The sequence below is a fragment of the Chrysochloris asiatica genome, unplaced genomic scaffold, assembly GCF_000296735.1.
Source record: "Chrysochloris asiatica unplaced genomic scaffold, ChrAsi1.0 scaffold00305, whole genome shotgun sequence".
Lineage (NCBI taxonomy): Eukaryota > Metazoa > Chordata > Mammalia > Afrosoricida > Chrysochloridae > Chrysochloris > Chrysochloris asiatica.
The window spans coordinates 1151585-1174192 of NW_006408823.1; the positions used below are offsets into that span (position 1 = coordinate 1151585).

A 22608-nucleotide genomic window follows, 5' to 3' on the forward strand; every position below is an offset into this window, starting at 1 on the left:
TAGGGGGAGATCGAGCTTAAGAGGTACTGAGTTTCCACCTAGGCTGAAGCAAAAAAGAAAATCTAGAAACGCAGCGCGCTGACAGCTGCGCAACCTGGTGAGTGTAATGACGGTCTCTACCAGCGCTCCTGAAGGCCGAATTGCCAATGTTTCATTATACGGGGGCCTTCAGAATTTTTACACCAACTTTTGGAAGCCCCCTCAAGTATATTTCAACATGATAAAAAAATTTTTTTTTTTTAAATAAAGAAAAGCCTGAGTGGTTGATCAATGTTAACAAACATACACAGGAATACAGGCTGCCAGTAAGAACAGAACTTGTGTAGGAGTGTGGGGTTGGGGCCTGGGAGTGGGAACTCTCAGCATCATTTTTTTGTAAACCAAAACTGCTCTCACAAAATGTGTTATTAGGTGCCCTTGAGTCAAGTCCAACTCATAGCAACCGTACAGGACACATGAGAACTGCCCACAGGACTGCCACCTTTACGGGAGCAGATCCCTAGGTCTTCTCTCCTGCACAGTGGCTTATGGCTTTAACTGCCATGTGTATTTGCATACTAATGAAACAAAACCAAACAAATAAATCACAAGGAAGGAAATGTTTGGGGCCCTGCTTGCTCAGAGTAAGGGATGTGTGAAGAGTTCCTAAAATGGCTGAGCTTAGGGGGAGACTCGGATCTGAGCTGAACCTGGAAGGACCAACAGAGGCGGGGAGAGAGGAGACACTCATGGAGGAGGGGTAGCATGCAGGAGGATGAGGGTGGGGCTGGGCAGCAGTGCAATGGAGGAGAGGTGAGGTCTGAGGGGAGTCTCCCAGAGCTGGGTGGGTCTCACACTCAAGCGCTCTCCAGCAAAGCACTCCCAGTGGCCGTCTGTGGAGCATTTGCTATAGGCTAGAAGGCATCAGACACTGTCCTGGGCTAACTGTTAGCACAGAATCACAGCTGGGGTTCAGGAGGCTGTTAGAGTCAGGGAGAGAAGGCAGAAAGACAGAGAACGAAGACACAGAGAGAAAGACAGACAGGAAGACGGGGAAACAGAGGCAGAGGGATCGCTGCTCCACTGGGCTGAGTGAGAAGTCCAAGGCAGAGAGAAGGATTCCAGTGACTGCTTCTGTAGGCACCAGGAAACCCCTCCCTTCCTCTACAACTTGAGATGCAAGGCCCAGAGGAGCCCCCACCCAGGGCTTTCTGCCTGCATCTCCATGTGTTGTCAACAGCACCCACAGGCAGGACCAGGTATGGGACCAGTATGAAGGCCCAGAACGCCCTCTAGTGGCCGTCCGACACAACTTGGGCAGGGGAACCCCTTAACTAAGGCCTGGGCAGAGAATGAGGGTCCACACCAACAGAGGACTGGGAGGATTCCCTGAGGTTAAGTGATGCCCAGCAAGCGGATGATGCAGAGAAGGAGGAGAAGCCTTGGTGGAGCAACCCACTCCCCAAGAAATCTGGGGCTCACAGAACTGACCACTGGCAGCGGAGCTCAGGGTCCCTTGTGCTGAGGGGCCGTGGTCCGGCCACCAGCTACACTACATGCTTAGGAGACCTTCAGAAGTTAAGGGGTGTTACTCACCTCTTGCAAACCTAAGGGTAACTCCACTTGCTTTGCGGTAATGTGAGACACCCCCGCCCCCACAATGTCCAAGCTGCTGACCCAGATCCTGAGGAACCCCTTTACAGCAAAGGGGGCACCCCAGTGGACACAGGCCAGTGTGGAGAGGAAGTTGTACACACATCTTGTCCTGAGCATTACATGTTACACGTCCTCACAGAACCCTGGGGGTGGGGGTTCCTCCACTGAGCATCACCCCAGAAACTCATGGGGACATCTGTGTTTCTCATCTCCAACTGAAGGTCTTTTGGGTCCAGAGGAAAGCCGCTTCCACGGTTCCTATTGGTGGTGGTGGGGGGGGTCTTGGCCTCCCTGCCATGGCAACAACCTGGTCACTTCCAGCTTTTCTTGGCAGAAGACCCAAACAGGAGGGGACAGATGGAGTCTTCCACAGCAGGGCGGGCTCTCTGTGGCAGGGGTTCCGCGACAGATGGGCTCCCCAGACGCATTCCCTAAAATTGCTGTCTGCCCACCCGCTTGCTCACCTTACATGCTGTGCCCAGGAGGGCGCCGTCCCGGCTCCAAGCTGCACTCTGCACCAGGTCCCCATGGTCCGTCAGCTCTGTGGAGAAGCAGCAAAGGTCAGGGGGGTCCCGGAGTCCCCACCCCACGTCGGGAGACAAGGGCACCTAGGAGGGAGTGGAGGTGAGCCCGGCTGGGGGCAGAGACAGCAACTCCAAAAGTCCCTTCCAGCCGAGGGGAGAAGGATTCAGGGCAGCCCTGCCCCACCTGCACCAAGGAGGGGGGCTTCCTCCTCCACCCTCCTCCTACCAGCACGAAGCCACGCTTTCTCCCAAAAGCCTTGCAGTTCCTGACTTCTGGACCAGGCACTTACTTCTCACCCAGGTTTACTCCCAGCACTCTACTTTGCACTGGCCACTCATTCCTGCCAGCTCTGTGCTCCTCTCCTACTGCTTTCAAACATGTCCACAAATTCATAGACACTCCTCCCTTAATTCTCTCCTCATGTGTATGACTTGGGGATGTGTTTCTAACCAAGAAATCCAGCAGAAGGGATGGTATGAGATACCAAACACTGTCACAAAAGGTTAGGTGGCTTCTTCCCTCTGGGGGAAAGCAGTCTCCAAGTTGTGAGGGCACACAAGTGGCCCATGGAGACAGAGAACAAAGAGACGTCCAGCCAACAGCACTGTGGGAAGGAGTCATCCTGGAAGCAGAAGTTCCAGATTCAGTCACGGGACTTCATCTTTTTGTTTTATGATTTTGCTATTGAGACTATATAGCAAAACTTATACCACATCGGCAAATCATCCATGTTATTGTTTACAATCATTACCAGCTGTGCAACCATTGTCACCCTGCTTTTCCAAACTTCCTCAGCGGCGAGACTAGCTTCCTCAGCAGCGAGACTAGCGAGGCCCGGCCTCAGGTACTTTGGACATGCTGTCAGGAGGAGTGGGTCCTTGGAGAGGAACATCATGTTTGGTAGATAGTCAACAAACAATAGGAAGACCTAAAACAAATCTTCACAACGAAGACCATTCCCATACCCTCAGTACACAGGGTAGACAGGGATAGACAACTTGGACATTGGCTACCCAAAATGGGGGGGAGGGCGCTACAAAGTCAAGAAGTGACTGGCTTACAAGCTTTCAAGAGGGAGCCTAGATCCAGGGGGCACGGAAGGAAGGAAGGTAGAATCTCCACTGAGTTGTATCCAATCTGTCTGGGTAGGGCTGATGAAAGGAGATGGGGACAGGTCTCCTGTGGCACAACAGTGAATAATTGTTATCAGGACTGACTGTGAGGGTTGGAAATGTAAAGGTAGACATTTTGTAGCAAAAGGAGGGGAGCAATTGACTTTGCAGTCTGGGAGCGGAGGTCCCTGGGACCATCAAGGGAGAAGAGCGGAAAGCGGGACCCTACCCAGAGAAGCAGTGACGCCAGAGATGGAGGCAGAGACGATGATGTGGAGAGATGGAGCAGCTGGGGACTTTAGACCCAGAGAGGGAGAGTGACTGTGTGCTGTCAATCAGGGGGCAGGCTTTTAGGTATACCCTTTCATTGGTTATGATGCATGGAGGGGATTGTAACTGTAGCAATGAAATGCTATACGACAGAATAAATGTAAAACTAATGTTCTCCCATGTAAACTATCACATAAGTCACAATAAAACATTTAATACCCCCCCCCAAATAGGAAGACCCTTAATAAAATACAGATGGCCTGACATAGTGGCTGCAACAACAGGCTTCAACAACTGTGAAGATGGTGTAGGATCGGGCAGTGTTTTGTTGGGTGGTATACAGGCCTACTGTGAGCTGGAACCAACTCAATGGCACTTACCAACAACCACCAGTTATAAACTCAGTGCCGTCTCCGTTTCTTATCTAATCGTTTAGGGTTAGGGTTATGGCTAGGACTAGGATTAGTGTTAGAGGTAGGGCTGGGCTACAAGCAAGGTGTGGTTTAATTTTAGGGTCAGTTAGGTTTACTTATTTTCTTGAAATCTCTTGATTTCTTCTTCACTCGCAAGTTCTATAACTACATTTTCCCTCTTTTATTGTTGGTGTTGCAACTGCTATCTCTGGTTCTGTTTTCAGTCTTGTAGGTCTGTTTTGGAGTCTTGCTGTGGTGCAGTAGGATGAGCAATGGACTGCTAACTACAAGGTTGGTGGTTCAAACCCACTAGCTGCTCCTTGGAAACCCTACACAGGGTTGTTATGCACTGGAACTAAGTTGACAGCACTTAACAACAACAGGTCTGTTTTACTTTTAATACATCTATATCTGGGTTAGGAGCTCTGGCAGCGTAGTGGTTATGAGTCGGACTGCTAACCACAAGGTCAGCAGTTCGAAACTACCAGCTGTTCCGCGGGAGAAAGATGAGGCTTTCTGCTCCCGTAAAGATTTATAGCCTCGGAAAGTCTTATACAGGGTCGCTATGAGTCGGAACCGACTCCATGGCACACAGTCACCACCACATCTGGGTTAACTACTGTCATGTATGCTAGTCTCAGGTTGTTGTCCGGAGTTGTTGGTTCTCTGTCGAGAGATTCCCTTTGGTATTTTTTCTAAGGCTGGTCTACTTTTTCTAAATTCTTCTAATTTCTGTTTATCTTAAAACGTTCTAATTTCACCCTTTTATTTGATGAACAGTTTAGCTGAATATGTGATTCTTGGTTGGCAATTTGTTTTCTTTCAGAGTTTTCTAGATGTCATCCCATTGTCTTCTTGCCCGCATGGTCTCTCCTGAAAAATCCGAACTTAGTCTTATAAGTTCTTCCTTGTAGGGAGTTTTTCATTTTTCCTGAGATGCTCTCAGGATTCAAGAAGTTTGACTTTGTGTCTTGGTAATTCTCCTGTGAGTTCTATCCTGCTTGGAGGTCGTTCAACTTCCTGAAGGCATATCTTCTCGTCTTTCAGGATATTAGAGAGGTTTTCTTCTAACAACTCTGGACAATTTTCTCCATGGTCTCTTGATTCTCTTCCCGTTCTGGAATTCCAATCACATTGAATTATTTCTGTTAATATAATGTCCCACATAAATCTCAGGCTTTCTTTAGATTTTTTCAATTCTTTTTTTCTGACTGTCTAGCAGATGAATATTGAGAGATTTGTCTTCAAGCTCAGTAATTCGGCCTTCCATGGATTCGGTTCTATTTCTTTGCTCTTTCAATGTTTGATCTACTTCTGAAGTCTTACTGATAATCTTCTGGTCTTTTATAATTGCTATTTTTGTACGGCTTCCAAATTTTCATTTATTTTGTCAGTTTGTTTCCTGAATTCTTCTAAAGTTTTGTCTGAGTTCTTGATTTTACCTGCAGTTTTCTCCATTACACCCTATATCTACTGTAGGTACACAATTAACATTCTTTTAAATTCTTTAGCAAGTAATTCCAATACTGCTTCTGGTATTATATTTTCTGACTCTGTATTTTGTTTGAGGCAATCGGTTTTGTTTCCTCGTGTAGATAACAGTTTGTTTTCTCTGAGACATTATGGTGTTGAATTTGCATTTAATAATGATTGTATCTTGGTGTGTTCTCAGGCACTCACCACCTGTCTCCTGCTGGATGTGACAGAGACTGGCAGTGTAAATGCAATTCTCTGTTCACTGGTTGTGAAGCATAGTTCTGGGTGAGTTCTCGTGGCTCCAGAAGCAAGGTTGGTATGCCTGGCACTTAACCGTGGGCAGAGCAGAGGTTGCACAGGAGAGGGTACCAATGACTGCTGGGTGGGCGAGGGTAGGGAATGATGACATTCCCGGTTACCAGAAGGGCCTGGGAGCAAGCGAAACCATGCCTCCACCTTACCAAACAGTTGATTTTTGAAAAAGCAGGTCATTAGGACTTTCTTCCAAGATTGCCTCTGGGTGGACTTGAACCAACAACCTTTCAGTTAGCCAGTGAATGCATTAACCATCTGCACCTAGGGACTCCTTAGGTAAGTTAACATGAGGCCTCAGACTACCGCCCTGAGATCATCTGTAAACCTTGAACCATATTTAATCCTCTGACGTCTTAAAATCAAGCAAGAGTTTAACTAGTAAAACTGTCTGCCTTAAGCACTGCGCTCTTTAAGGGCAGTTGTTTTGGGGTTCCAACTCACAGAGCGTCTGTACAGAGTTTCTAAGGAACGCCTGCCGGGTTTCAACCATGGACCTTACAGTTAGCAGTCCAGTGCTTGTCCTACAGTGGCACACCAGGACTAGTTACATAGACCCAAATCAACAAGAGCAACCCAACAGGAAACGTAGGGAGCTGAGTTGATGTTAACAAGGGAAGAACAACTCAGAAAAAGAGGATGAGAATGGTTGTACACCTTGAAGAATACAATCAGTGTCACTTAGCTGTACCCACAGAAATCACTGAATTGGTGCCTGTCATGCTGTGAATATTCTCAACAATAAAAACAATGAAATAAACAACATTTTAAGTTAACTGGATGACGTGGAGAGATGGAGCGGCTGGGCAGTTTAGACTCAGAGTGGGACCTCTCTGTGTGCAGACGCATACCCCCTTGCAGGGTACACCCTTTGGTTTGTGGATGATGCATGGAGGGGATTGTAACCATGGCAGTGAAACGATACACGATAGGATGAATGGAAAGTTAATGTTCTCCCATGTAAACTATCACATAATTCACAATAAAATATATATATTTTTAAAGTTAACTGAGGTTATTCTGGATCAGGCAGGGCCCTAATCCAGTATGAAAAACCAAACCAAACCCAACCCACTGCTGTCGAGTAGGTTCCAACTCACAGCAACCTGGGACAGAATAGAACCGCCCCAAAGGGTTTCCACGGATACAAATCTTTTCTAAATCGTGAAATGAGTGAAGGTTTACATAGCAGATCATTAGTTTTACATTTATTCAACAAATCACACAGTTCATTTCATCTCACTGACTGCATCCCCTCAATGTGACATCACTTATCCCACATCCGCCCTGTTTCCTGTTTCCATTCCTCCCTCTTTCCTAACCCTTCTCAACCTTGCCCTTGAATAAATGCTGCCCTTTTGATCTCAAATGTTGCTCACTGTACATTGTGTGTAGCTCTCAAGTGTTGTTGGTCCTACAGACCTATTTATTGCTTGGCTGAAAACAGAGCCCAGGGGTAAGTTCAGTTCTAGATCCAATGGGAGATCAGGGGTCATAATCTCAGGGTTTCACCAGGAAGTCTGATCTATTTTACAATTTTTGGTTCCACATTTTCTCCAACTCTATCCTGGACCTTCACAGAGGTAGACTACCATATGGCTCTCCCTTAGAGGAGCTGGTGGATTCAAACAGCCAACCTTTTGGTTTATAGTCAAGTAGTCTAACCACTGTCCCCTAATGCAGTCTCAGAGGTGTCCTTATAAAAAGAAATGAGACACAGACAGATAATACAGAGAAAGCAGCCTCATACAAACAAAGACAGAGATTGGAGTGGCGTGTCCATATGTCCAAGGACGCCAAGGATTGCCAGGAACCAGCAGGAGCTAGAAAAAGCAAGACAGGAGCTTTTCTTCAGAGTCTTCAGAGAAAGGATGGCCCTGCCCACACACACCTTGACAAGACACTTCTGGCCTCCAAAACGGAGACAACAGATGTCTATAGTTTTTAGACACCCAGTGTGTGATAGTTAGGGCAAGCACTGGAAATGAACACAAAGAAACTGAGGCCAGCAGCAGAAGAAAAGAGCTGGGAGACTTTGGTATAAAATTAAAAATTCACATGAACTCCAAACTCCTGCAATGAAAGTGCAGACCGGGATACAAGTGGTCTCAGACAGGGAGACCAGTGTGGTCAGTACCTGTGAGGGGTAGCTGCTTGGCCACGTCCCAGACCTTGGCAATCTTGCCGGCTGTGCTCACCAGGACCCCGTCAGCGGTGGGGTGAAACTGCAGAGCCTCCACCTGAACAGCCTCGGGGCCGAGCACTAGCCCGGGAACTGTGGGCAGGGCCTGGCTTGAAGCAGGCAGCCGCCACAGCTTCACCTGCAGGAAAGATCACGTGTGAGCCCTGGGCTGGGGGCCTGGCTGGCCTGCACTGGAATGGGGCTCCGCAGTACAACATGCCCTACCTGTCAGTGGGCAGTCATAGGGCCTGAGGCAGGAAAGGGAGGCCAACTCCAGGGTCACAGAGAACATGGAGGCCACCCACTGGACCTCTGGTGGTCCCAGCTGGCCCTGAAAGCTGGCAGGATGACCCTGGGTCCTGACAGGAGGGGAAGGGGCTGGACTGGGAGGTAGCACAGTCCCACAGGGGTTGAGAGAGTCTCACATGAGGGATGGGGTGGGATGAGGTAACAAAAAGCCCTTCTCACAAGTTCCACTCACCGTCCTGTCCGCTGAGCCTGTGGCCAGGAGGAAGTCATCAAAGGGAGAGAAATCGAAGTCCGTGACCAGGTCTGTGAAAGAGGAGGGGTTGATGCCAGGCTGAGGAGACCCACCTAGAATGTTCTGTTCCCAAACCCAACCTGGGGCTGCTGCCCACACATAGGCAGGCAGCAACTCCACAGACTAAGCCACCTTTGGAAGCCATACGGGCAAAAGAGCCACAGGCTCTTTCCTGGGACACCTGTCCCCAGGAGTCCTGCTGAGTCACGGTGGCTCAGGGCCTGGCCTCAGCAGGTTGGCAGCAGAGGCGCTCACAGTACTCAGCTCCTCCAGCCAATGCCTGCTGGCAGGGGCACACAAGGTGTATTTGCAATATTAAAGAAGATGCCCCCATACAAATTAAACCCTTCCCAACAACAAAACCGACAAAGTGGAGACAAGTTGAAATAATTAGATAAGCCAAAACTAGTGTGTGGAATGCAGACACAAGCCACCTACTTCCGCCTAAGTGACAGACAACCAGTCATTTCAAACGTCCCTTTGGGAACAACTCACCCCTAACAGTCTGCACTGGGTACCAGCTGGTCAAAATGGTCACATGATGTGCTTCCTATTTGCAAACAGTTTCTTCCTACTCAATAAACCTTTTTGCTCTGAGAAAGGGAGAGGCTGAGGACTCTAGATTCATGGAAAGAGAGGAACTGAGAGCTGGCAGCTAGGAGTCAGACTTGCAGAATGTGCCCTTTGGTGGTTTAAATTATTATATATGCCTGAGTGTTTGGAAAAACAAAAAAAGAGCTAAAATGAATAGAGAAAAATACTGTTAACTCATGGTACATGGTGGTGGTGGTGGTTATGTGCCGTGGAGTTGGTTCTGACTCATAGCAACCCTGTACAGGGTTTCCGAGGCTATAAATCTTTACGGGAGCAGAAAGCCTCATCTTTCTCCCGTGGAACAGCTGGTAGTTTTGAACTGCTGACCCTGCGGTTTGCATGAGGTCATATGGGAGTAGGGTGAGCCCTGACAGCTCTGAGCTCTGTCCTCACAAAATCTGTGTCAACTCGGTGGGGCCATGATTCTCCGTAGTGTGTCCTTATCCTTCACACTGTGATGTGATGGAATTACCCTAAATGTTGTAAATCCTCCCTATGAATCCTAGCATTAGCACGGGACTGTGAACCACAAGGTCAATAGTTCAAATCCACCAGCTGCTCTTTGCAGGGTTGCTATGACTCATAACCAACTGGACTGCACATAACAACATGATGATGTTAATCTACATTATATTGCAGTTCATCCTATTGTGGTGGCTTGTGTATTGCCATCAGTATTTTAAATATCAGCAGGGCCACTGATGGTGACCAGGTCTCAGCAAAGCTTTCAGAGTCTAACTAGTCAGGAAGAGAAGCAAACCACTTCTGAATGGTTAGTCACTGAAAACCTTATGAATAGCAGAGAAACACTGGCAGATATAGTGCTGGAAAATGAGTCCCTCAGGTTGGAAGGCACTCAAAATACAACTGGGAAAAGCTGCCAGCTTGGCCTCAACATTGTGCATAGAACAAGCTTGGGGGGAACCTTCATTTGCTAATGGGACACAACGCAAAATGAGAAGAAACACCTGCAAACCTCCACTAATAACCAAAACATGGAATGAATGAAATATGAATTTAGGAAAACATCCAAAATGAAATGGAATGAATGCAGAGATCAATACCCTAGGCATTATAGTGAGCATAAATGGACAGGTGTTGGCCATTCTGATATGGACAATCATAATGTTTTACTATGTCAGAAATGGCAAATTGAAGAGGAATGTCACCATTCATTGTCAAAAAAGAACACTTTAAGTTCTTTTTATAAGGAAGACCAGTTAATAACACTATCATTCAAATTTAAGCATCAACCACTAATGCTAATGATAAAGAAATTGAGGAATTCTACCAACTTCTTCAGTCCAAAATTGATCAAACATATATAATCAAGATGCATTGATAATTACTGGTGACTGGAATGCAAAAGTTAGAAACAAAGAGGAAGAATCAGTAGTTTGAAAATATAACCTTGGTGATAGGAACGATGCTAGATAGAGCATGATAAAATTTTGCAAGGATAACAACTTATTTGGAGTCCTGGTATGGCACTGTGGGTTAATGTGCCAGACTGCAAAGCCATTTGAACTGCAAGGTGAGCAGTTCAAGCTCACCAGCTGCTCCTCAGAAACCCTATACAGGGTCACTATGGTTCGAAATTGACTCTATGGCATTTAACAACTTATTTATTGCAAATACTTTTTCCCCCCATAAATAAACAGCAACTATATACAGGGACCTAAGCACAGGACATCAGATGGAATACACAGGAACTAAATTGACTACATCTCTGGGAAGAGATGATGGTGAAGCTAAATATCATCAGTCAAAACAATAGGAATAGGCTGCCAATTGCCCACATGTAAGAATAGACAGAAACTGAAAAAAATTAAAACAAGTCCACGGGAGCCAAAATATGACTTAGAATATACCCCCCACCTGAATTTAGAGACCATCTCAAGAATAGATTTGATGAATCAGACACTAATGACTGAAGATCAGACTTGTGTAATGACATTAAGACCATCCTCCATGAAGACAGCAAAAAGGTCATTAAGCGGGAAAGCCAGAAAGAAAAGACCAAAATGGATGTCGCGACTCTGAAATGTGCTCTTGAAAGTACGAAAGCTAAAGCAATGGGAAAAAATGAGGACGTAAAAGAGCTGAACAGAAAATGTCAAAGGGTCACTCAAAAAGACAAAGTACTAGAATGAAATGTTCAGTGACCTAAAGTTAGAAAGCCAAAAGAGAAGAACACAATCAGTATTTCTCAAGCTGAAAGAACTGAAGAAAAATATTCATATTTCAGGTTGTAATATTGAAGGATTCTATTAGCAAAATATTGAATGAAGCAGGAAGCACTAAAAGAAGATGAAAGGAATTCAGAATCACTGTACTAACAAGAATTGGTTGATGTTCAACCATTTCAAGAGGTAGCATATGATCAAAAACCAACTGGATTGAAGGAAGATGTCCAAACTGCACTGAAGACATTGGCAAAAAACACAGCTCCAGGAAATGATGGAATACAAATGGAAGTGTTTCAACAAACTGATGCAGTACTGGAGGCATTCATTCTTCTATGTCAAGAAATCTGGAAGACAGCTACCTGGCCAATCAACTGGAAGAGATGCATATTTATGCCCAAAGAAAGGTAACCCAATGGGATATAGAAATTATCAAGCAATATCATTTACATTACATGCAAGTAACATTTTGCTGAGGATAATTTTTTAACGGTTACAGCAACATGACAGGGAGATGCCATATATACAAGCTGGATTCAGAAGAGGACATGGATGAGGGATATCATTGCTGATGTCAGATGGATCTTGGCTAAAGCAGAAAATACCAGACAGATGCTTACTTGTGCTTTATTGACTATGCAAAGGAACTTAACTACATAGATCATAAGAGAACTATGAATAACATTGCAATGAAAGGGCATTCCAGAATAATTAAGCTCACAAAGAACCTATACATAGACCAAAGTAATCGTGCAAACAGAACAGGGGAACACTGAATGGTTTAAAATCAGGAAATGTGCACACCAGGGTTGTACCCTTTCACCATACTTACTCAAATTGTACGCTGAGCAAATAATCTGAGATGTTGGATTATAAGAAGAACATGGAATCAGAATTGGAGAAGACTCCAAATTATCACCTGTGATATGCAGATGACACAACCTTGCTTGCTGAAAGGGAAGAAGGCTTGAAATACTGATAAAGACTAAAACTACAACCTTCAGTACGGAATGCACCGCAACATAAAGAAATGAAAATCCTCACAGTTGGACCAATAAATAACTCATGATAAACAGACACAATACTAAGGTTGTCAAAGATTTCAATTTCCTTGGACCCACAACCAATGCTCTTGGAAGCAGCACTCAAGAATTCAAACAATGTATTGCATTAAGCAAATCTGCTGCAAAAGACATCTTTAAAGTAACGTAGAGCAAAGATGTCAGTTCAAAATCTACGGTGCAGCACTTGACTCAAGGCATGGCATTTTCAATCGTCTCACATGCATGTGAAAGTTGGACAACGAAAAAAAAAGACCAGAGAAGAATCAATGCATTTGAATTATAGCATTGGCAAGGAATACTGAAAGTACTGCCAGAAACATGAACAAATCTATCTTGTAAGAAATATAGCCAGGATCCTACTTAGAAGCAAGGAAAGCAAGACTTTGTCTCTTGTATTTTGGACATGTTGTCAGAAAGGACCAGTCCTTGGAGAAGAGCATCATGTTGGTAAAGTGAAAAGTCCATATACAAGTTCTATGTACAAGTTCCTCATGAGCTTAATTAAGTATTCTAGAATACCTACTCTTCGCAATTTTATTCATAGTTTTGCTATGATCGACATATTTAAGTGCCTTTTGTTGTCGTTGTTAAGTGCTGTCAAGATGGTTTCAATTCATAATGACCCTGTCAAGGGTTTCCTAGGAGCAGTTGGGGACTTTGAACCATCAACCTTGAGATTCAAACTGACCTTGTGGTCCAATGCATTATCCTGCAGCACCACACTAGGACTCCCTGAGAATGAGGAAGACCCCCAAGGAGATGGATTGGCACAGTGGCCGCAGCAATGGACACAAACTTCAATTTCATGTAACAATTGTAAGGATGGCAGAGTTGCTACAAGGTGGACCTGACTCAATGGCACCTAACAATAACATGAAGTTAATGAGCCAGGATTAATGACAGTCATGCCAATGAGGCAAGATGCAATGTACAAGAGTAGGTTTTATCTCAAGTCAGTCTCTTGTGATATATAAAAGAGATTTAAACAAACAAGAGAGAAGAGAGGGACCACTAAGAAAGGAGAGATGGGATCAGAACGTTCCCTTTGGACTCAGGGTCCCTACACTTCTAAACCCAGAAACTACGAGACCCAGGAGACAATTAATGACAAGGCCCTTCTCTCAGAGCCATAACAGAAATCCTTCCCGTGGAGTCAGCATCTTGAATTTGGATTCTAGTCTCCTAAATAGTAAAAGAATAGATCTCTGTTTGTTAAAGCCACTCTTGCGGCATTTCTGACCTAGCAGCATTAGAGAACTCAGACGGACAGAGGGAAGATCACTGTGGCTTCAGGCCAAGGAACACCGGAGCTACTAGAAGCCCTCTGGTAGAGTCTTCAGAAAAAGCAAGGAACTGCTGACACCCTAAATTCAAGACTCCTAGCCCACAAGACTGAGAGACAACATGGTTCTGTCATCTTAAGCCACACTGTGTGTGGGGCTTCATTACAGCCACCCTGGGAACGTAACACAGGCCAACCTCATAGATATTGTGGGTTCAGTTCCAGACCACGGCAAAAAAGCAACTATCATGATAAAGCGAGTCACAAGTATTTTTCGGTTTCTCAGAACATATAAAAGTCACGTTTACATTAGACTAAAGTCTATTAGGAGCCATGGTGGCACCATGGGTTAAGCACTGAGCTGCCAAACTCAAGGTCAGCAGTTCAAACCCACCAACCACGCTGCTTCTAAAATGATTTAGTCTCAGAAACCCTGGGAAGTAGTTTAACTCTGCACTGGTATGGCGCTGTGGGTTAATGCGCTGGAGTGCAGTTGGTTTGAACCACAAGGTTAGTGGTTCAAGTTCACCAGCTGTTCCTCGGAAACTCAGAACCGACTCCAAGGAACAAAACAACAATAGGATCAGTGGATTCCTCGCATGGTGCTGTGGGTTAATGGGCTGGACTGCAAAATCAGTTTGAACCACAAAGTCAGCAGTTCAAGCTCACCAGCCACTCCTCGGAAATCCTATACAGGGTCGCTAAGAGACAGAACCAACTCGATGGCACTTAACAACAACAACAATGTAAGGTCACTATGCGTGGAATCAACTTGATGGCAGTGGATTTGTTTGGCAGTTTAAGTGTGAAATTTTGGTGACTGTGTGTCATCGAATCTGTCCTGACCCTTAGCGACCATATACAAGAGTTTCCAAGGCTGTAAACCTTTATGGGAGCAGAAAGCCTCACCATTCTCCCATGGAGAGACTGGTAGACTTGAACTACTGACTCTTGAGGTTAGCAGCTCAGCTTGTAATCCACTACGCTATCAGGGCTCCCTAAGTATGCAACAACATTATGAAAAAGCGTGAACTATTGTAGGAATGACCTAAATGGGATGCAGAGGCATGAGGAGAGCAAAGGCTGTTGGGAAAACTCCTGCTGACAAATTCACTCAAAGCCACAAACATTCCATTTGTAAAGAGCGCCCTGTCTGTGAAGCTAGATAAAGCAGTCCATCTGTATGCCTTCCCCATCATCTCCCCCACATGGAGTTTCCACTATGATGACCCCGCATCCCTGACACATTATTACCAACTCAAGGCCGCCGTTGTGTTCAGGTTCACTGTGTTGTACAGTCCTATGAGTTTGAAAATGCACATAAATGAGTCGTTGCTAAGTGCCATCAAGTCGGTTCCGACCCACAGTGACCCTGTATAGGGCTTCCAGCTCTCGAGAAACCTTCACCATCGCTATGAACCACTGCCACCATCAGCAGGTCTCTGGGTCCCTATGCTGAGAAGACCCAGTATTAGGCCCAAAGATCTATCCCTCCCCCCACCCCAAGGCCTCCCAACAGGGCAGCCAGGACATCAGCCCAGAAGATCTGGGCCTCGAACTGCCAAAGCTAAACAGGGAAAGACGAGGCAGATGGGGTATGGAGTTGAGGATGCTTCCATCTGAGAAGGGCAAACTGTTCCTTCTCGCTGGCGGGCTGCCAGTTGGGATGCTAGGTGCCCCTCCACCCTGCTAGCAGCTGCAGCAGACAAAAGCTCCCTGTGTGACAACCCATCTTGGGTCCTGCAGCCCAGCCCAGCCCAGCCCCCTTGTTGGCTTGGAGTGGGAGGAGGCCTGACGTTAAGGAGTGTCCTGCTTGGTCCCAGAAGAGGACACCAGGCTAATAGCCACTTAGGGTTGAGTCCACGGCAATGAGGGGAGCCTGGGGCCAGTGAAGTTCCTGAGGCCAGTCAGTGTCCAGAGCTCTATCAAGGCTATTCTGCAACTCTGCTCAGGCTGAAATGCTAAAACCAGGACCCCAACTAATGAGCCTGAGGTCAACGCTATCTACCAGAACCCAAGCAGGGGGACAAAAGGGACCCGGTAGCCACGTGCTGTGTGGCCAAGTAAGTGAGACTCCCTGGGACAGGTCCCATACCTACTCACCTGAATGACAGCCCAGGTGGGTCACGTGTCTCTTCTCTCCCTGGCCATCCAGAGGCACGATGCCCAGCACACCTGTTAAATCAACACACATGGGGCTCTGGCTTCTGGTTTCATGGAGACCACCTACATTCAGGCAGCAGACAGCAGAGCCAAGCTTCAAAGACACAGGGCTCCTAGGGATGGTGAGGCTGCCCCTGTCCTCAAACAACCTACAACCACATCCCTCCAGACACAGCAGCTGGCCTCTAGTGAGGTCCTTGTCCCTCATAAGACCTTTCCATGAGTTTACGTGAGAAGGAACCAGGACCCAAGGACAGGGAGAGGGAGAGGCTGGACTTGGGGGCTCTGTTTGAGTCTCTGGATGCAGAGCTGCCTGGAGCCCCTGGACATCTCAGTTAGCCAAACCAAAACAGCCAGGTTTTTTGCTGAAGTCAGCATATCTCGGCCTCACTTGCAAGCCCAAGTCCTAATTAACACACTGGAGCTTTTCACATCTTGTGCTCCTATGCACCCAGCCACCCCCAGGCCTGGACATTCTGGAACAGTCTTTCAGAGTGGAAGAGTGGGCAGGAAAGGAAGACATCTGGAAAAGAGGGACACCAAGCCCTGCCTCTCCTCAGACACAGAGGGGTCAGTCTCCCTCCCAGGCCTCATGCCACACTCCTACACACCAAAACCAACATGGTTTATACAAAGCCCCAGTCTCATCAAGTCAACCTGATTCTACTGTGTGTTGCTCACTGTGCAAGGGCTGAAGGCTCTGTCCGGCTGTTCAACTCCAGGCACCACCAGGTTCCTCCAAATCCCCCACCTGAGATGAGCCTGGCACCCTTCCCACTCCAGTTATGGACACCTGTGTCCAAGCCCATCCCACCTGGACGGTCGGAGTTAAACGCTATCAAGCTGCAGCTGGATTTGATATGGTTCCCACAAGAGGGGGTGGTTCCTGCTCGAATATCAGTGATCCAGGCCTGCGAACAGAGAAGAAAAGTGGCGATGATGGTCAGAGGTCCAGCGGGGCATCAATCGAGGAAGTATGCCTAAAATCGCCCCAATAGAGATGGTTTCCTTTGGCATAAACCCAGTGCCTCCAATAACCCACATGGTGGTGGTGGTGTGGCTGCTGGGTTCAAGGCGACGCCGTGTGTTTCAAAGGAGAATTGCTCCATGGGCTTTACTTGGCTGTCTCGGCGGACACACTTTGGAAGTTTTCAGGTGGGACCAGACCCTAAAGAGGGGCATGCTTGGAAAAATAAAGCGTCAGCATAAAAACAAGAACAAAGACGACCTGCTATGAGCTGGATGGAGCAGTGGCTGCCACCATGAGCTCACACACAGGAACGATTGGGGGGCTAGTCCAAGACCAAGATGTGCTGCACACGGTGTCATAGGAGTTGAAACCAATTCCACGGGATCTAATAACAACAATCTTTATGGAGACAGTTCACTAAGCCTGTCTTCTGCAGGACTGCTAGGTGGGCTTAAACAGGCAGCTTTGAGGTTAGCAGCTGCCTACACCACCAGGGCTCCTACATTATGAACTAAGTGTGTTTGCTTCTTTGATTGTTGTTGTTAAGTGCTGTCAAGTCAGTTCTGACTCATAGTACCCCTGTGTAGGGTTTCCAAGGAGCAAGTGGTAAGTTTGAACTGCTGATCTTGTGTTTAAAAGTCCAGTGCTTATCCCACAGCAGTTAGCTCCCTAAGAAGTGGGAGGAGGCTGTCAGAGGCTGCTCCTGAATAAAATCAATAGGTCAATTTGGCAGAGTACATGTGTGTGAGAGTGTGTGCCTGTTCCAACGGTGAAGGAGAAAAGCAGAGAGAGAAGCTCCCAAGACAGAAGACATACTCAACTTCAACTGTACTGCTGAAGGACACCCAGGCCCAGGAGTATCCTCCAAGCACCAGGAGAAAATGCCCGAGCTCAGAGGAGGGGCCATCAAGGCCTGGCCTCCTAGGAGAACCTGCCTCCCCCAAGGTGGGTGGACAGCAAACCCTCAGGAAAAGGCAGTAATGTGAACATTCCATACCTGGGGAGGCAGAGAGACCCTTGATCTGAAATGAAACCAACAAGGTCCGTATGTATTTTTCTGTTGGTATCAAAGCACCACCCAATGCTTGTAACTGTGAACCCAACCATCAAACACCCTTAGTTCAGTCCAGCTACAACGTCAGAGACTACTGCAGCCACACCTCCACTGCCATGGAGTCAAATTCTGACTCACAGCAATCCTGTGTAGGTTTTTTGAGGCTTTACAGCAGACTTGGGGAGTCTTTTTACTGCCAAAATGCAGGCCATACAAAATTATCAACTGAAAAATTAGCCTGCTATATTTGGCCAAGCATTTAATTAATTAACTCACCCTGAATGTGATGGCTGGAACTACGGTTGCTTTGGCAAGGTCAGACCAAATGGTTTTGAGGGCATATGGCACACGGAGTCCTGATGTGATGCTGTTCGGTTAATACACTAGACTGTAAGGTCGGTTTGAACTGTAAAGTGAGCTGTTCAAGCTCACCAACTGCTATGCAGGGTCACCAACTACACAACACTTAACAACAACAACATGCGGTCCATGAGTCAGATGTTCTCCACCCTTGATTTACAGAAACAGCCAGCCTCTTCTTTTCACCAGAGAAGCTGCTGGTGGGTGCCTAGTTCACTGTTCACATGCCACAGGTATAACAATTCCACATGGTGCTCTTTTTCCTTCCTCATTGGTGTTTAAAGAGCCCTGGTGGTGTTGGACTGCTAACTGCTAGGTTGCCGTTCAAACCTGCCAGCTGCTCCCCAGGAGAAAGATGAGGCTGTCTGCTCCTGGAAAGAATTACAGCCACAGAAACCCTTATGGGCTCACTATGAGTCCGAATCGACTTGATGACGGTGAGCTGATTGGTGTTTATAGTACAAAGATAGTGACAGGAAGTATCTTTGCAAAGGAAAACAGCCTACCTGTGATCTTTCCTCCCTTGCATAAACTGTCCCAGAACTTCCTGTTTGTCCTGCTGGACTGTGGCCCCCCGTGTCCATCTGGGGTCCCCCAAGCAGGACTTAAAGTGCCAGAACCGGTTGTTCTTAAGCACATCTGAGTGCCTCACTGTACTATACTCCACCCTGGCCTTCCAATGGCTCCCACTGCACTTAGAATGAAACCCACCTTCTTCCTGGCTCTGCTGGCTAGCTCTGGCCTCATCTACTCCCTCTTCCTCTGTTACTGAGCTCCAGCACCAACATCTACTTTCAATTCCTCTACCAGGCCCCCAAGGTTTTGGCACAAGTTGCTTCCCATGCCCTACAATTTCCAGAGCTGTTCTTCTCCCTCTTTCAGCCTTAGCTTCAACGTAGGGTGATGGTCCGCCCTGGTCCCTCTATTATGATGCACCCCCACTTCATCCTTCTTTACCTTTTCTTCTTTTTTTTTTTTTTGGCTTTTTTGTTTTTGTTGAGAATCTCCACAGCAGAACATACACCGATTCAAAAGCTTATACAGGGACCATTTGGTGATTACATTCTTTGAACTGTACAACTATTATCAGCCTCCTTTCTGAGTTGTTTCTCCTCAGTCAGCATGAACTCACCACCCACGAAGGAACGTGCCATGTGGCCTTAAATGCCTGCATGCCTCTTGGCTGTCTGTCACCCACCCCAGACTGTAGAGCTGGTATGTTCAAGTGTGGCACCAACAACTGTTGTTAGGTGCCTTGTCACGCACAGCATCTCTATGTCCCAGAGCAGAAATACCTCATAGGGTTTTCTAGGCTGTAATCGTCATCTCACATGCTTTTGGTCATGTTGTCAGGAGGGACCAGTCTCCCGAGAGGGATACCATGTTTGATGAAGTAGAGGGTCAGCAAAAAAAGGAAGACCCCTAACAGGATGGGGTGCCACAGTGGCTGCAAAAATGGACCCAAATGTAGCAAGGAGTGTAAGAATGACACGGGGATCAGGCAGTGTTTTGTTCTACTGTATGTGGGGCTGTTACGAGTCAGAACCCATTCTACAGCACCTAGACAACAACGACAATCTTTTTTTCAGCAGATTGCCAGGTCTTTCTTCCTCAGAACCACGGAGTGAACTGGAACCAACTTTTCCATCAGCAGCCATACCCTTAACCATTTCACCAAGCACTGGGCCACCGCCACCAGCGGGGCTCCTTAAAAGTCTAGCACTTAGTGGGCATTGAGGAAATAGAGTCAAGAAAATGAAAGACGCCTCAGATGCTCTTTGGAGAGGGTGGGCACTGGAAGTCGGCTCAGAGGCGCTGTTGCAGGAGGACACTCCCTGATGCTGCGATTGACCCCGGCCAAGGCGCTGCAGAGCGAGGATAGCACCCACTTCAGGTTGCTGCCCTCCCGGGGTCCTAGGCACCCCTCAGTACCTGCCTCTAGGCTCCACCTGCTGGGCAGTTTTTAAACCCCACCCAGGCCCCCGTCGGCAGAGGAACTGCACACCACAGCAAGGGAAGAGCTTGCGCCAAGCGTGAGAGGAGGAAGCGCCAGCGGAAACCCAGGGAGGGGCGTGGGGCTCCCCATCTCCGGCTGGCACGCGGCTCGGGCTTCCCAGGCCGCAAGCAAAGAGGGGCGTCTCAGGAGCCTCAGCCCCGGGCAATGAGACCCCGGACGGCAGGGCGGAGGAGCTGGCGCCCAGAACCACGGTTCCACTGGGAGCCCAACCGGAAGCCAGGAAGCTTCCCGCCTCACAGGCCTTAGGCCAGGCGGACTGCACTGCTTCGGGAGTCCCAGGACGAGGCTCTGGGCGTGCCGGACCCCGGACCCCAAAGGCTGCGCTTCACAGGGGCACCACACTTTGCCCCCTGGGACTCCCGGCGGCTGAATGCGGGGCCTGACGTGCAGGGGGCGCCCGAGAGACAAAGGGTACGGGCTACACGGGGGTCCTGGCAGCTTGGGGGTCCCCGTGCGGGCCCCGGTCTGGAAGTGGACCAAGGACGCGAACCCACGGCGCACGGGCCGGGCTCACCTCGCGGCGGGGCGGCCGGGCCTCTGTATGCCGGAACTTAGACACCTTGAAGCGATGCATGGCAGCGGGCGAGGCGCGCAGAACCGGGCGGAGGCTCTCAGGTGCACCGCAAGCAGCCGCGACTCCCGCCGCCTCCAGCCCCGCCCGTGACCCGTGCCGCCGCCACGCCCCACAGCGACTCTAGCCAATCGCAGCCGCCGCCGGACCTTCTAACCACGCCCTCGAGCTAGCTCCTTCCGCGCGCGCGCGCAGTCAGCCCCGCCTGCCGGCCAATCGTTGTCGTGCCGCCCCATGAGGCCACGCCCTGACCTCAGCGCGGAGATGGGGAGCGGTCACGTGTGTGCCGCTGTCCGCCCACAGCCGTGGAGATGCGTGGGGACTGCCAGCGACAATCGGGATTTTGTGTGTCATTTTTGTCCCTTTTGGCCCTGGAAGGCTTCTCAGTGTGCGTGGCATGCGTTCTCACACTTTGCCTCCCCAGGAAGCAAGGAGAGCAGACATTAGCCCCATTTCAGAACTGGGAAACTGAAGCTCAAGAGTGGGTCAGTCTCTGGCCCCAAGCGTCACCACTAGAAGGGACAAGGGGACAGGAGTCCAGGTCTTTGGACACAAATATCTGTCCATGGGGCCTCCGCAGAAGTTTCCTGTTTCTCCCTGTTTCCCACCTGACATCCTTAGGCAAGGTGGGGGTGTGCTCAGCATCCACTTGTTAGGGCATTTCTTGGTTGGCCTCTCACAGGCCTTGGGCATCGTGGGGCAGGGCTCCCCACAGGAACTCAGGTAATTGTAGACAAGTTACAATGTCCAGAGAAGTGCAAAGGAGACTCCCTTAAATACTGAAAGTGCACTAGATGCTATCTGGCTACTTCCTCCAGTGAGGATATTGGACATCAGGTTTATTGGTTTCACCTCAGGTGATTAATTTCACAAACATTTCTGTCACTTTGAAAACTGACTCCAGGATCCAAGAATGTGCTTTCTTTCCACTTGCAGCAGACAGGGCCTCAACACCTGCTCTTGCAAATCCAGGAAAAGGACTTTGATCAGAGGAATGCCAAGAGCTGGTCAGTTGCTGTGAAAATCCCCTGCCCTTAGCCTTACAGGGAAGGAAGCCTCACTGAGATGGGCCACCCAAAGAGTGGTTCTGAAACCTTGTCCTCCACAGGGGCCCAAATGGATCCCCAAATGCAAGTTCTTTCTTCTGTTCTCATAGTTTTAATTAATGACAGTGATTCAAAGATTAATGTTGTACAAGTAGTTGTTGGTAAGTGTCATCGAGTCTGTTCTTACTTATAGAGACCACTGTATAGTGTTTGCAGGGAGTGGCTGGTGGGGGTTTCAACTGCCATCATGCTATTCAAATCGACCTTGTGGTCCATTGCTTAGCCTACAGCGCCACACCAAGACTGTTATATGGAATGGGAGCTTTAAGCTGGAACTGACTCTATGACACCTAGTAACAATAGACTACTGAGGCAGCAATGATGTCAATGGTAAAATTCTCACCTCCGATTGTCACGGTCCAAGTGTTGTCCCTACAACAGTGTTACTCTCCTTCCAAGGAACTGGGAAGGTGTAACTCACCACCTGCTGCTTGGAAACCCTATACTGGGGTCACTATGGATCGGAACCGACTCAACAGCACTTAACAACAACACACTCAGTGCAAAATAAGTTAGATAAAATGAAATCCAATGAAAGATAGGTTTATTATAAGCAAAGACATTCTTACCAAGAGACGTAAGAATGTGCATCCACTTTGCAAAAGAAGAGGAAGTACACCCCTGAGTACAATTTGGTGGCTTCTTTATATATCCCTTTGTCAGAGGAGTGGGCTAGACTTCTGGTTTGAATGCCTAGGTAACCAATCCAGGGAATTGGTCCATATATGGTTTCCTTGAGTCTTGTCTGTCAGATTTCAGCTCGTTATTCACTAAC

The 22608-nt window shown here is 47.9% G+C and overlaps 1 protein-coding gene across 1 annotated transcript in view; it reads right to left on the bottom strand.

The window, feature by feature from the left end:
- CORO7 (coronin 7) overlaps positions 1-20730 on the bottom strand; it is a 64587-nt gene extending 43857 nt beyond the window's left edge. The window contains exons 1-6 of the mRNA XM_006874907.1: positions 20671-20730; positions 16570-16666; positions 15696-15767; positions 8407-8477; positions 7881-8064; positions 2100-2176 (exon numbers count right to left, since the gene is read on the bottom strand). Of these exons, the coding sequence (XP_006874969.1) occupies positions 2100-2176; positions 7881-8064; positions 8407-8477; positions 15696-15767; positions 16570-16666; positions 20671-20730 (561 nt within the window). The remainder of the gene's footprint in view (positions 1-2099; positions 2177-7880; positions 8065-8406; positions 8478-15695; positions 15768-16569; positions 16667-20670) is intronic.
- Between the last annotated feature and the right edge of the window lie 1878 nt (positions 20731-22608).